Here is a 15,701-nt window from a genome sequence, read left to right on the forward strand (position 1 = left end):
AAGTGCTTTAGCATTTTCAGACCACTTTTCATTTTAAAATCTTTTTTTTTGGGGGGGGGGGGGGTGTTTACTTCTAGCGGCTCTTAAATGCCTTTTGCTGGCAGTTTACTTGTCCTTTTCATAGCTTTTTCAGCCACGGCTATTTCTTTGATTTATGTAAATAACAAGTGTTTCAATAAAGTTTCCTTCCTTTTTTTGTATGTTCTTTTTCCCCTATATTTGTCATGTTTGGCTAATTTTAATCAGTAAAATCATCTATAATGTTTAGTACCATCCAAGACTTGAAATAAGGCTACTGACAGCTTGGATAGGTGCTGCCAGCTTATTTTATTTTGAAAAGACAATAGTTTGGTGCAGATTGATCATTTTGCTGGTTTGTCATTTTATTTTGAAATTTAGAGTTAAAAATCAGTGCATTTTAGCTTAAATCAAGGGCGGAGCTACAGGGGACACACTCATGCCCCCTTTAGTATCATAATTTACCTAGATGAAGAAAAACGTCAATACAAGCTTCATTAAGCATCTAAAACTAAAACAAACATTTAAAGGAAATATTAATATTGATAAAATGTTTTGCCACCCTTCCAAAGTCTTCTGCCCCCTCCCCCATGTTAAATGTACTAGCTCCGCCCCTGGCTAGAACTGACTATAAATAAGAATTTGGGTCGAGTTGAAGTGATGGAGCATTTCAAGGTTCAGATCTTGATTTTGGCCTCCAGAGGGAAGAACGTTCTTCTGTTTGAACATCTTTTTCCATCAAAGTTTGATAGTTTCAGAAAAGATTTCACTCGGAGGGTCACGTGGTCAAATTTTTATTCAACATTCAGGCATTAACAGCATATTTTAGTACAAAACAGCAGCTAAATACGGAGCCGTCTACATCCTGATCCCCAAGAGTTTTGGTGGAACAGACCGTCTACTGTGGATTTTATCGGAGGAACCCGATGGTTCTCTGGTTTTAGAGGAACCAGACGGATGGAAACCCGAAAAATCATAAAATAAGAGACGGGAGAGCGGTCGTGGCGGGACGTTTCAAGACTAGAGACTAGAGCAGAGTCAAAGCCAGAGATCCTGTCCAGCACAGCCGGGACCCAGACGGTCGAAACAGACTCATCCCAGTCGTGCTGCATTCAGGTCCGTGGGAATTCAGCCCCACTCGTCTCATCCCCGGCCGTCCTGATTCCTTTTCCAAACACTTTCCAGCGGAGGAGGAAAAACAAGCAGGACGGCGGGATCGTGCCATGGTCGTTCCAAAGTGGACGAGGTCGCAGAACCGTCCCAGCATGCCGAGCGTTATGGCATCGTCCTGCATCCAGTGTGGTCCAAACATCGAAATGGTGAACTCCATCTCAACCACAGAATACTTCAAGTTCCTTCTTTTCCATGACACCTGAATGCAGCATCAAAAACGACCGTTCTGTGTCCGTGTGTTGCGCCCTGGCGGCGGCGCACTTTCTCACTGCTGAACGGGGGACGGCGAGTAATCGGGGCGCCGGGTCTGGATGATTTTGGGCCGCGTCGGGCGGGAATTGTCATCCTGGTCGCTGTCCTCTGGCGTCGAGCTGTCGCCGTGGTCGTCGTCACACACGTGGACGACCACGCTTGGCGTGGTGGGCGTGGCCGTGTGCAGCTCATACTTCTCTCCTGGTGAGAAGAGAAAGGGCCATTAGGATTTATGAAGTGGTCCACATTTGCACCACTTTTGGACCCATTATGAACTTTGATAGCCTGGTTCAATAATTGGTTGATGTACAGTTTACATACACTGAGGTCATGTGACCAGCTGGTCTGAACTGAACCCTCAGCCATGGGGAGGCACCGGAAGAACGGTCAAGATTAGCTGCCGCCAGCCAATTTTAAATTAAATTGATGCCATCATTATGAATGCAGACGGCGGCGGGATGTGGGTAAATGTAGGGTGATGGCGCCATTCCTAAATTGGGTGGCCACAGTGTGGTAGTAGCAGTTTTGATTGGACGATCTGTAAATGTCGCGTACAGTGGCCGTCCATATCAGCAATCGGACGGTGGTAGTGGTAGTGGTCTACCTAGTGGTGACTTGATGAACTGATTTGGCTCCAGTTAATTATAAATGAAAGTCTCCAGGACAAATGTTCAGTCCTTCGGGGCCCGTTACTCACTAGTCTTTCAACTAACCCTGATCCTGTAGCTTTTTATATAAAACACACCTGATACCAGTGACTACCAGCAGGTGGAGCTGGAATTAAAAAACAAAACAAAAAAAACAACAACAAAACAGCATGATGCCAATATCTAAAGCCTGAAGTGACACCCGTGCTCCAGGAGGAAGGAAAAGTGTTGCCCTGAAGGTCATGGGTTCAAACTAAAGTTACACCTGGGTGTACAAAAACTGTTCTCCACATCTGACCATGTGGGGGCGCTGTAGTAACAAGTAACAAGCTGGAAGGCATTAGGTCCCATTCTCTGGTATGACCCAGTTATAGATTTGTACCCTCAACTTCTCAATCTCCGGCTGAACACTCTGACACAAGGCCACTGACCTACTAATTGGAGGTTTTTGTGGCCTTTAAACTATTCAACCCACAGTGTAACATGTAAACCCCTTAGGAATATTTAACCCTTTACCACCGGAGACGTCACCAACGACAACAAAATAACATTCTTTGACCTACCGTAACTCTTTAACCGTTTACGCTATTGACACAATTCCAATGGATTCTGACACGGGAAAAAAGTGGCGATATGAAACGAAGCCAAGCTGCTTTCCTATGCTTCAGGTACTATTGGATTTATGTTAGTTAGGTAAACGACTGAAGAGTTGCGGTGGGTCAAAGAACGTCAACACTAGAGCTAAAGCTCACATTTTTTCATTTATGGTTGGAAGGTCAACTATTGGCGAGTAAGCATACAGGTCTAGTCTAAAATAATGGTCAGATCCGGAATGTTTGGATCAACACAAGTGATGGGACAGCAAAGACAGATCAGCTGAATCTTCAAGCACAGATTGATACGAAATCAAAGAAATCCTAAATGAGTTTATCTGAAAGTAAAATGGAATTCTTCAAGTGCAAATGTTTTTGGTAGGACATCGGGGCGATAATTCTACAACTAGCGTCTGCTCAAAGGAAACAGGTCCGTCTAAGAATACAACTTGAACAAACAAATCCACCTCTTGACAGAGGAGACTAAAATAAATGTGGGTCAACCTTTGTTGAAGCGCCTAAGAACAGGCCGTCTTTGTCACGCTAAAGCTGCTTGGGCAGAGGAGGGAAAAGCTCACTTTAGGTCACAGATGCACCGGCAGAAAGAAGCAAAGGCCTTTTGTTTCGGTTGAGGAAAAATCATGAATTGGATAATTAAAAGAAATTTTGATTTTAACCTAACAAAGGCAGGTTTGTTCATTTTTACATTGAATACAACTACAAAGGGTTTCACGGATGCAATGTTACGAAATCACAGATAAACCAACTAACAGATTGATTCCAATGTTTTCCCATGAAGATCCTTTTGTTTTGCATTTGTAGTCATGTACACTGACATTTTTGTTCTTGAAACAATTAAAGTCTAGGAGCGATTATTGTGGACGTTTCTACACGAGTGCTACCCACCTGGTCCCAGCTTGGAGATGGCACACAGCAAGTCGTAGTTGATGACAGGCATGGCGTCTTCAGACTGCCGCCAGCCCACTGGAGGGGAAGCCGGAGGGGAGATCAAGAACTGCTTCTCTGGTTTTGGGGGTTCCAGACTAGGACTGCCGATGTGGACTGACTGCAGGGCAGAACACGGCAGCTTAGCCAACGGTAAAGACATGAACATCAAAGCCCGTTGGCTTTGATGTTCGTGGTGATGTTCATGGTGTCTGGACACCTTACCTGAGCAAAGTACAGCCTCATCTCTCTGCCGCGGAAGTCCGTCTTGTGCAGTCTAAGCCGGGCCTCTGCTGCAGCCAGAGCATCACTGAAGCTGATCCTGACCCGCCGGAAGGACTTGAAGTACTGGAACTTGACCTCTGGGTCGAAGGAGCGAAACAGCGACTCGAAACTGGCCTGGTAGGAGATAAGGAATAGGGAGGGTTACCTTACCGGCAATATTGCTTTTTGAATGATATCAAGGTCTTTAGTCTTAGGGCCCTTAGACGACATAGTACAATTGGGTCCATCTAAATTGGTCCAGGAATACTTTTGAGAAACATCCAGTCCTCCACAACCTCAACTTTAAGTCATTGTCTGGATGGAATGCCTTCAGGTAACGTCTCATGTAACGTTACAATAAAATCTACAGACTGTCACCCTAACTACAGCATGGCTTGGGAATTTCTCCCTCTCTAACCTGGCTCTGGTCTAGGTTCTTCACCTGTAGAGATCAGATTAGAACACCAAGGACAAAATCTAGTCGACAAGGCTCCTAACCAAAAGCAATTTAACACAATAAAATCGAAAGATGTCTTTTCGTACATCGTAAACTATATACCATATTTAATGGACTATAACGTACACTTATGTGTACATCAACTCAAATGTTTACCTTCTGATTATTCTAATTTACCTTGAACCGTTTTTCGGTTGCACTTGCCAATTAAACTTTGGTCCAAATGTTTTAGTATAACTTAACTATGAAGCTGCAACACTTGATCAATTGTTGGAGCATCATGGGTACTGTAGTCAGGAGCCTGGTGAAGTGATACATTACAATGCTTCAATGCAACAAAATGAAAAAGTCAGAGTATTGTTTTTGTATTTTATGTGCTACAACTGAAAAATATTGTCAATAAAGTTTTAATTATCTGTGGTGTCACTGATTCTGCAATGACTACATATTGCAAAGAAAAAAAAAGGCAAACAAGAAGACCAATGGCGTTCCTCTTAGCCCCGATAGGCATTCTGGGTAGTGTAGTCATAACACATTTAGACTGTTTTGTTCCTCTTAAGCCTGAGTAGAACGGTCCGGTCCGGTTTAGAATGGTCCAGGCAATTCAGGTGAGTGTTTCTATCACGACGCATGTGGACTGACGCTAACAACAACAATGGAGATAATCCAGCATCAAAAAATGTTCCTGCTCTTCTTTTAGTTCTTTGAATAAACAAAGCATTCAACGTTGCGTAACCCTTGTGCTATCCTGGGCACTTTAACATTGGGAGTTGGGTCAGATAGCACAAGGGTTAAGAGAAGATTGCAGACGGCGGAAAGCAATACAGCCGCATTCTTGGAGCTTGCCTATGTCGTAATGACCTTCAGCCAATCAACGGTTTTCAACAGTAGCCCCACTAAAACCGGTCCATTCCATTTTTCTATGGACCTACAACCAACGGGCACAAAATAGGTACAGTTCCGTCTGGCTTAATGGGTGTATTCAATAATGGAAACGCTAAAAAGGCCAAACCGGACGGTACCGTACTGTTCAATAGAAACGAGGCATTTAATGTACGTTGTAATCAGGTGCCCCTCGTGGTCCCAAAGACACGGTACCTAGGCCCCAAGGTAACTATTGGATAGATCTGGGCCACAAGAAGTTGGAGTCAAAGTTGTGGTCTTTACATGAAATGTTATTACAAATAAACCACGCAAATAAACGTAGAACATGAACCGTGATGAAAAGGAACCGCATGATTACTGTGCTGCTTTTATGCAACTCATTAGTGATTTGTGTGTAACTAAGTAATTTGAACGTGATATGTGCAGCGTCACGCAATATAAGTTCTACATCTGTGGTTCATGTGTGAAAAGTCCATTTGACATCCGTGGAACACTTATAGACATAATTTTGTGTATGCATTACACAGAAATTGGGTTAGATTTACGTAATAATTGCGTATAAACTAGGTCAAATATGCGTAAACTCCATAATTCTCGACTGACCAAAGATTTTAATCAGCTCAAAACCAAATTCACGTAAAGACTCGTCGGTAAAACCCTCAGTAGACATCTGCGCACATCGACGCATGACGAACGGAAGAAACGCTTATAAATGACGGAAATCCCACAATGATCATGAAAAACTGACATTACAAACATAGAAAATGCACAAAATGTGTGTAGAGACTGTGTGACACGGCCCTAAGCTGCTAAGTGCAGCAACTCCGCTCATTCACAATACAGAATACAGGAACTAGGATCTAAAACCAGCATGACGCTTTTCATGCATGCAGCTGCTAAAGCCAGCCGCCTGCTTGAGCTGCAACTCACCCGCGCCTCATGACAGAGGAAGACTTCCTGGTTGGTTACCGAGGCAACCAGACAGAAGCGGTTGCACTTGGTGGTTTTAATATGCATCTCTGGCAGGCCTGGAAACCGAAACCTCCTCCACCCGAAAACCGAGGCGATGGCACAGGGTGACGCACACCTCCCCGGCGAGGAAAAACCAGCGGCGGCGAGCGATGACGAGGGGGCGAACCGGGGGGGTCGGAGGTGTGTAGCCTTCCCCAGGGTGACGGAGGTCCGGGAGCACCAGCTGCTATCTCTAGCCGGGGTGACTGGGCTCGGCGGAAGAGAGCTTCCTCTCCAACTGACCCACGTCAAGGTTAGCAGGCTTTGCCGAGCCTAAATGCCCCCCCCCTGCTGCTACTCTTCCTCCTGACAGGCTCTGCTGCAGAGCAGGAATGTTCTAGATGTGGGAGTGGACTGCTCCAACGTCACCCAGCCTTCTGCAGGCTCTGCTGATCCACGCACACTTAAAGGAGGCCCCTGCCGGCCCAGTGACGCATCGCCCGACGCCGGCCAATCAGCTGCGAGCGGGGGAGGAGCTCCATTCACCTCCCCCATCGCCCTCTTTCCCCACAACAGTTGATGATACAGAAACTAGTCGAGTCTGGAAACACTGACATCACCGGCGTTCCTAAGCGCTGTGCTGCGCCGGGAATCAAACCTTTGAGTGGAAAAAGTGAGACCTTTGATCTGAGGAACGCGCACAGCAGGTTCCCGTCACATGACTGCCAGGTCAGACGGGTCAGAACCGAAGAGACAATAGGTAAAGCTGGAGGGGGGAGGGCTGCAGGAATGCAGGAGAAAGGAAAGCAGAGGGAGAGGCTGGTGGAAACTATGCAGTCCAACGTTGACGGACAGCCCACGAAGACGGAAAAAGACATGGATAAGAGTGAAAAGAAGGCCGTTTGATAAGGAGACGTATTATGGAAGAGGATTACAGGTTAATTAGGTTATGTTGCTGCCAGCCCCCACCCACATAAATACACAACTACCACAACAGGGACCCGGGCGACGCCCGTCTGAACTCCAAATGTTAGAACACAGCCGACCAAACCCCAACTTTGGACCCTGACGATACTTATAGCACCACAACTGACATAAGATACCAGAACAATATGGACCAACGCAGCAGGGAGAACCACAGAACTCTTGAATAAGGACAAACCAACAGCTGTAGCTCAGCACAAAACTCTAGAAGCCGCTCAAACTGAGAGGAGGGTGAAAAGGTCATTAAAGGTCATGAAAAATACCCACATGGGTCGCTTAGAAGCCAGATTAAAAACAGCCTGGTGTTCTATTATCAGGAGGAATTTGGGTCATAAAAAAATCACACGGAGATCTAGAAGATTTTCTATAACCCGCCAAAAATACCTCAACGATGTTGGAGACAACGTGAAGAAAGTCCCACATATATTTATGGGCATATTTCTACTGACCATGAAAATATTTAAGGTAAATGTCACACATATATTATATACATACACATACACACATATTGTTTATATATGTATACATAAAATTTTATGATAAAGGTAGATATTTTAAAAATTATACATTTTTCCTTTTAGAAAGCTGATTTCAAAAATGTATATTTTTATAATTTCCACATTTTAACCTTCCACCTGTTATTTTTAGTTTACTACTTTCCTCCTCATATAGTAGTGTTGTAACTAGTATTCCATTCCTTGGATGTTTTTGATCTGTTCCCGCAAATTCAAGTTCAAACATCCATGATGTTCGAAATCTGGGATCCATGACATTTATAAATATAGCAACAAAAAATACACTTTAGGCAACTTAATTATCGCTCTAACGATTGGAAGCAAATGCAAGTTTGTGTTTCGTTTCCTGCTGAAGTTAACCAGGAAGTTGACAGAAAAGCTTTGTGACAAAGTGACAGATATCATTTCTTTCCATCTAAATCTTTGTGTTTTTATCTTATTTGTTGATTCCTAAATATAGGTATAAATGATGATTACATACGTTTCATTTTAGTTTTCATACATTCAGTAAAAATACTATTCACTAAGAATTGCAAGAATCTGTAAATTGTTGATCTTGATTCATGAATTGCCCCCACAGAAAATGCATAGGATTTTCAAAATAAAGCACCACCTGTGGGAACTGCAGGTTACTCTTTAAGTCCTCGTGAGTCATGCAGATTGAGTCAATGGAGGACTTCAATCATCAACATGACTTCCCTGGCAATATTTATTTCCCTGAGAGCGGCATTAACAACACCATGACGTCACTGTCATGTTTCTCTTTTTGTTCTGCGTCAGTGTGTTTGTTTGTGTGCCGTCGTGTTGTCCTGGCGGTTTGTTGACAGTGAACACAACCTTTTCTTTTTTTTCCATCCACATGTTTTTACGTCCCCGTCTTTCCATTCCTTCAGCGCTGATACCTGCACAAACACAGGGACACGTGAGCCTGCCGCTCCCATTCCAGGTGAAGCGCCACGCCTCCCCTAAATGATGCATTCAGGGACCGTCTGTAGGACTCAGTCCAGGTACGCGTACAACAGGCTGTGACAAGGCAGCCAAACGCTCCTTAAGGTCTATAGAAACTGTTTTAAAAAGACCCACAACAGACAAAACAGTAGCAAATCCTGAATAATCCAATGGATTATTTTCAAAATAAAGCGCCACATAGAAGGGGATAGTTTAGTGAAATAATGGATATAAACTAACAGACTGTTGGTTGACTTTCCAATGAGAACACGGAATAAACAAATCCTACATGTGTCAGATCAGAATAACTATTTTATAACACAAAGAGGTCAACAACTAACTAACTTTTTTTTATTTCAATTTACATTCTAATACCCAGTTAAATTCTCCATATGTTTTTTTGAGTTGTAAATGTAATCTTAATAGAGAAAAACTAACTTTGTTTAATTGTTTTTGATTTAGAGCCAACGCAATTTTATACCTCCATGTTTTTTTAACAGTCATTTAGATAATAATTAATTTTTAGCATTTGGCTGTAATAAAACATGATCAAAATCGGCAATTTAACTTATAAAAACTGACACTTTTAATGCAAAATATTTCCTTAAAAATATAGAATTTCCAGAAATAACCCAACTCAAAGTTATTTTTTTAGGAAATAGATATTTCTATTCACTTTAAAACAATTTTGTCAGTCAAAAAACGTTTTTTTTTAAAGCAAACAGTTTTTTAAAATTTTCTAAAATATAAACTTTTATACTCAAGCAGCACTTTCCGAAACTGCGTATTTATATAGTTTTAGTCCAAAAGAGCCAAAAAAAAATTTTTTTTGTTCAAATATCCCCATCTATTCCAACGCAGCAGAGAGTGCTTCTCTTATCAGAACCTTTGGTTAGCTCGTCTCCCCTTGGACGTCTCTTCTTACTTCCTGCTTTCTCAGCAGAAAATGCTGCATGCGTCGTCATCGCTCTGGGTTAACTTGATAGTTTTATCCAAACATCTCAGAGATGAATCCTCATTCTCTGCTCTCTGGCTTTATCCCGGACAAGGCCCCCGCCCTGTCACAGAAAGAGCCATCTGCTTTGTATTTTCCAGTGACTCGGTTATTCCACTGGGGACTCATGACACAGCACTTCTGGAATAGCTTTACAGGAACTACTTACTAAGGTGGTTTGAGTCGTTTATCTGCCGAGATAGTTTGTTTTCTGTTTATGATTCTTTTAATCACAAAGATGTCGGTGCTGATGTACCAGGTGGATGGGGGAGGGGCCTGTCATGGCAGCACTTGTGTCCATTGAAAGTAGGAACAGTAAAAACAGACTTTTTGGTAGAGCTGCACGATATGAGGAAAGATCGCGATATGCGTTATTAGTGATCAATATTGCGATAACGATAACGTGCGGTATATGAACAAATAGCGAAACAACCAAAAACATCATTCCCATTTCATTTCAACAGTTTCAAAGTTATACTCCAAATTACCCTCCATTTAAGGTAACCATTTATTGCAATTTTCGCCGTCTTTTGCGATATGCATATTGCACAGCTTTATGTCGCGATAACGATAAATTTGCGGTATATTGTGCAGGCCTAATTTTTGAGAACCCAATATTGGCCAAATAGTGGAACGTGACGCAATCAATGTGCAATCTAGAGCCCATTTTAAATAGATCTTAAAGGAAATGAAAGCGATAACAGATCTACAGTTTGAAGCGACAGCGGAACTACATTGTCGCAAGGGGGTTCGTCGGCCAAAACCTGAACCACGTGCGTTAATCGGGCATTAAAAAGCTAAAGGCCTAGAACAGCATGAGGAATACGAAAAAGAGACGGCTGTGGGGGCTACAAGGAAGGCTAGCGGTGTTAGCAGCACTCTTTCTGTGTCTGACGTGTTTGAAAAAAATCGATAAGATTCACAAGAGATCGATGTTTTGTGCGAAGGCACAGCCTTGTATGAAAGTTGTGTAAAATTGATTCTAGGCTATTACTGCAATATTTCAAAAATAAAGAAAAACAACATCCTCATTTGATATTCGTCACTTTTCGGCCAAGTGTTTTAATTATTATTTGGCTTCGGCCAAACATTTTCACTAGTTAAAAGAATGAATGGTGGTTCTGTTTCGGCTTGATTTGAGTGGCGACTGATCCCAGAGGGCAGTGGGGCTTTCTCTAGATTAAAGAGCTTCCTGTTGACGTTTCTGAAGTGCTTTCACTAAAGCCTGAAGTGGTTAAAACTTTAGATCCATCTACTGATGGAGGTTCTAAACTCAATCCAGCTCAGGTGACTGAGAGACATGGAACCAGACTTGGATCCACTGTAGGAGGTCTTCATTCACTTGCTTCAGAGTTTGAAGGGATCTACTGTCGCTGGGTGGTAACTGACCACAAACTCCAGTAAATGTCCGTCTCTTCCAAAGAGTTAGCATTAACCCATAATGCTAACGCTTTGCCTGAGATCTGGCTTGAAGGGCAGAAACGAGCTTTGAAGCGATTCTGGAGGGTATCTGTCAGCATTTAGGTGACTCTCAGGTAACACGAGATGATTAATAGAAGCCAGTCAATGGGGCTGCAATGAATCTCTAAATTCTGGGATTGTCGCAATTTGTTTCAGAAAAAACGCGGACGATTTTTTTGTGACAATCAAGATTCCTGATCCACAATCTTTATAAATATAGTAGAGTATGGTGGACAATACCAGTCAGGCAATGCAATCATTGCTCTAAAAAGCAGAATTATGAGGGATTTTAAGTATATTCGCTACTGCCCCTGTCAACCAGTGTGCTGCTACACATTATTGTGCTGTGGGAAATTGCCCTCATTAACTGATCTAAAAACATTTTCCATCTCCAGGAAATCAGCTCTGTGTTCATCCAAACAGGCCCTGATAAAACACTGAGTAGTTAGGAATATGAAAGGTCTTAAAATACTTTTTTCTTTGTGTTTATTTGATTCTATTAAAGAAAGATAAGAATCACGGTACTGCGATTTAGCTGTAGCTTCAGCTGTTTTAGGAAAAGTCCCGCCCCTTTAACTGTCTCCACCAATCATTCTTGAAGGCTGAATCACACGTCATCAGTCTGACCAATCAGAAGTGATTAAAGTCCTCGCTTCCTTGATCCAATTTGGCTCGTAAAGTCGCTCAGTTCTAACAAAAATACCAGCTAACGCTCGTCTTTAGCGGTGTAGCTTTCCACAGAATCCGGTATCTGACTGTGTAAAAAGTGAACAAAACAAAGAAGCTCAGAGACATTAGCCTTTCTGCCCTTTTGCAGCTGTTTGCACTACATCTCCCATGATGCATTGGGTTAAAGTGACAGCATCTCAGCGCACAATGAACCTTTGTTGTTAAACGTCTTGACACCACAACGAACGCACATCCAACAGTTTTTAAATCTTCTAACTTAACTTTTATTACATCTTTTAGAAAAACAGCTGCAGCTTCCAGCTTTTTCTGCCACAATAATTATCACAAAAATGCATGTGAGATTGTGGAGGGGCTGTAGATCAATAAAGACTTTGAGTTTCTCCAATTTAAAAAAAAAACTTTTTGGATGCTGGTGTGCCGCAGGACTTTTGTCAAGGTTAAAGTGTGCCGTGGCTCAGAAAAGGTTGAAAAACAGTTGCTTAGACCATCCTTCCGGTAAGAAAAAACTCCTGGGAAAAAAAAAGGGATTTGTAAAATAAAGGACAGGCGATGTACCAGAACTCTCAGAGAAGAATGAGTTTATCTAACGCTAACACTACATGTTTTAATAGTCCAGCAGATGAGCTTCATCCAGATGGAGTTGGGGGATGGCTGGGGGTGCAAGACAAGGCAGAGGCAGGATCCATGGCCAAGTAAGTCTACTCAATGCTAAAGCGATCCTCTCACAGCAGAATCCCATGGTCCTGCTGATACCAACCCCTCGTGGAAAAGGAGCAGCTTTAAAGACGAACAACAAATAAAAAGACAAAAAAACAAAGTTGTGCCGTGGATTTTCTTAATGCTGGTCTACAGCCCTGCAGGCACGATCCGCTTCACCCGCCAGTCAACACCTAAACCACGCGGTGTCCTCGAGTCACTCCGCTTTTTCCATTCAACCAAATAAAAACACCCCCATCAGTGAGTTCAGGCCTGCACCAGTCATCAAAAACCGGTAAAGCTCCCATTTCTTTTTATTTGATTTTCCAATTTTTAATGTGATGCCATAAATAAAGTTACAAAAACAAGCTGTACTGTTATGGCTAAACCAAACGTCAGCCTCCAGATCTAATAAAAGATGCACCTTTATTTTGAAAATAAGATAAAAATGAAGGAACAGTGATGGAAAGCTTTGCAGCACAACTAAAGTGTTCCATAACAGTCTGTATGATGCTTCAGCTCCTTTTTCCAATGTTTTGTTTACTCAATGTAATTATTACAGACCAAAAAGGAGCTTCATGAATGAAGAGGAGCGGCTAAAGACGAACGTTACAAAAAGCTAAAATCAAATAAATATGATGTTTGAGCAAAACAAGACATTTATAGCTAAATCACGTTTTTTTTTTTTTTTGCTTTAAAACTACATTTATTTTGGAAATACGACTTTTCCATCACGTTCTGAAAAACGGAAATGAACGACATTCGGCAAAAACAAACACTGAAAAGCAGAGGTAGGTGGACGGCAGTGCGTAACACCTGAATACGTTTTTCTGTTGGTAAGCAACACCTGAATACGTTTTTCTGTTGGTAAGCATCATGGATCAAAGCAGGCGGGACGGACGGAAAAACCAAAGATCTGCACGTCTACCTTCCCTTTCCTACTGTTTCAGAAAGGCGGAGTCAGAACGTCAGTCTGATCACGTAAACACAGGAAAAGACAACGTATGCAGTGTGAACAGTCAGAAATAATCTGCTCGGTTTGGTTTTTCACACCACTGCAAGAATTTACAGCGGGAAATCAAACAAAAAATAAAGAGGGCACGTTTTGTGGGTAGAGTCCACAAACCGACAGAACTTTGTGTAGCAACGCGTGAACGCAGGTGTATCGAACACGGAAGCTGGAAACACAAATTTACATCGAGATTTCATTGAAAGTCACTTGAACATGTGTTACCAGGCCTGAAGTGAACATAGCTAAAAGCTTTGATTCCCACTAGATGGGCAAATATGAAATACCTTTTTTCCAAGTAAAGAAAAATACTTTAATTTATTTTTTTTAATCATCAGAACACAATAAACAGTCTTCGTTATTGCTTTTATTTATTGTGTTTGGGTCAAAATTGACCCCTTTACACAGTTTGAAAACAGGTCAATTTGGACCCAAACACATTATAAAGGTTGAGAGGTTTAACTTTGTGAAAACAGTGCTGTCATATTTGCCATTAAAAACTATAAAGATATCATCGGTAGTCCATCCGAATTGTTTTAAAATCTAGAGCACACATAGTCCTGCACTGTAGAGGGTTTTACTAGTGAGGGAGGAGGGAATTCAGACACAGCCCTCATCAATATGGGCATTTTACTGCAACAATTTATAAACCCACTGTGTTCTGATGATAAAAACATTCATGGTTAAATTAAAAAAAATACATTTGTGTTCAAACGCAATGCATTGTGGGCTATATTTGCATGTCTCGTAAGGATGAATGCATCTCGGCGGAATGGCTCTATCTAGCGGGGAACCCGCTGAACTGAACCTCCCGGCTTTGTTTCTCCCGGGTCAGGCCGGCGCCAGCGCGGTCAGAACCGGCTAAAAACCCCGCCTCGCGGCGCTTACCTTCACCCCTCCGTAGGCGAACAGGTCCGGCGGGACTTTACAGGCGATCAGGGCGTCCGGCAGGTCGGTGAAGCGGACTTCCACCGCGGCCTCCTCCTTCTTGTCGTCTGCCACCTTCGCCTGCTGCATTCCGGCGCTCTGGACCTGAGAACACGGAAGACCCCGAGAGTCACGGCGCGCGCACCGACGAACCTGCTTCGCGTGGGTGCAGAACTCACCCGCGAGGAGGCGCGGAAGAATCCGAACCGAGTCAGTCTAAACGAACCTGCGCGAGAACAGACGGCGGGGCCGAACCAGCCCCTCCTCTTCCGTCTGTGTTGGAGCGCGTGCAGCTGCCTGGAGGTCAGCTGGATTTGCTGCAAGCTAGCTGGTCTGTGACGGATTAATTTAAACCGGCGTTAACCTGTTTTCATCCACCATGGAGGACTCCGGTTATAAACTTCCGGTTCTGCTCCTTCTTGACTTTCAATTGGCAAACGGGGCGGGGCTATATCGCCACCTGTCGATCTGGAGTATGAACTGCAGTGCTGTGTTTTAGCAAAGAAATGTTGTTGTTTTTTAAGATTAAAAACGATTTTTTCTGATTTACATATAAAAGTATGTTTAAAGGGAAATCTATGTAAAAAGGTGTGTATTCTTAAGGCAGATCTCATCTGTTCACAAATCTACGCAACAACTTGTAAACATTTAATTCCAAACATATTTTTTACTCAAAGGTCTATAACCAGGTTAGCATTTTCTCTATGACACTTTTTAAGGTGTTAAAGCACAAGGGCATCATGGAAAGAATCTTAGGTAGCTGCTAAACCTCACATAACCACTGTAAAGCCAAAAACCTGAACTATGTAATCAAAACACTAAGCTTCAGTGGAGAAAAAAGGGAAAAAATACAAATATCAATAGAAAAAGTGGCTTTTTTTGTCACAACAAGACACTGATTGGTCACTTTCCAAATGTTTAAGTCCATCAACCAAACACCTCATGATTTACTTTTACTAATCTACTTTTTTCTCATAGTAGTGGAATTTTCATTTGTTTCATCTCCATAGCAACCATTTGATTTTTTTATTGGCCCAGAGGTAACAAGCGTGTCTATGTAATTTTTCAGAAGAATCAGCAAAAATAAACTTTGGGATTTCCTTGGCAACTGAGGTTTTTTATCGGGAATGAATCTGCCTCCAGAGATGAGGTGGAACGTCAACCAACAACCTCCTCCTGAACACGTCAAAGACCAAAGAAATGATAATAGACCACAGGAGGAAGAAAACGGACATACTGCAACTCTTCATCAGCGAGGACTGTGTTGAGGAGAGCCTGACCTGCAGTACAAA

At 42.5% G+C, this 15,701-nt stretch overlaps 1 protein-coding gene across 3 annotated transcripts; it reads right to left on the reverse strand.

Annotated features, from left to right (window-relative positions):
* Positions 1 to 796: 796 nt before the first annotated feature.
* Positions 797 to 14,818, reverse strand: rcan1 (regulator of calcineurin 1). 3 transcript variants are annotated; one of them, XM_004086027.4, is made up of 5 exons: positions 14,636 to 14,818; positions 14,371 to 14,514; positions 3,854 to 4,027; positions 3,590 to 3,749; positions 797 to 1,644 (listed from the first exon to the last, which is right to left on the reverse strand). In XM_004086027.4, exons 2-5 carry the CDS (start codon positions 14,497 to 14,499, stop codon positions 1,457 to 1,459), a joined length of 651 nt encoding a protein of 216 aa, XP_004086075.1. In that variant the 5' UTR covers positions 14,500 to 14,514; positions 14,636 to 14,818; the 3' UTR covers positions 797 to 1,456. The 3 variants fall into 3 exon arrangements, with proteins under 3 accessions (XP_004086075.1, XP_004086073.1, XP_004086074.1); XM_004086025.4 differs by having other exon boundaries at positions 14,589 to 14,817; XM_004086026.2 differs by lacking the exons at positions 14,371 to 14,514; positions 14,636 to 14,818 and adding an exon at positions 6,165 to 6,643.
* Between the last annotated feature and the right edge of the window lie 883 nt (positions 14,819 to 15,701).

The sequence above is a fragment of the Oryzias latipes genome, chromosome 2, assembly GCF_002234675.1.
Source record: "Oryzias latipes chromosome 2, ASM223467v1".
NCBI classification, from domain to species: Eukaryota; Metazoa; Chordata; class Actinopteri; order Beloniformes; family Adrianichthyidae; genus Oryzias; species Oryzias latipes.

Excerpts from the sequence above, each read along its gene's own strand:
- rcan1 (XM_004086027.4), bottom strand. The coding sequence starts at position 14,499 with ATGCAGCAGGCGAAGGTGGCAGACGACAAGAAGGAGGAGGCCGCGGTG. Across the intron at positions 4,028-14,370 it reads TCGCCTACGGAGGGGTGAAG|GCCAGTTTCGAGTCGCTGTT; the intron begins GTAAGCGCCGCG and ends ATCTCCTACCAG. Across the intron at positions 3,750-3,853 it reads TGAGGCTGTACTTTGCTCAG|TCAGTCCACATCGGCAGTCC; the intron begins GTAAGGTGTCCA and ends TCTGCCCTGCAG.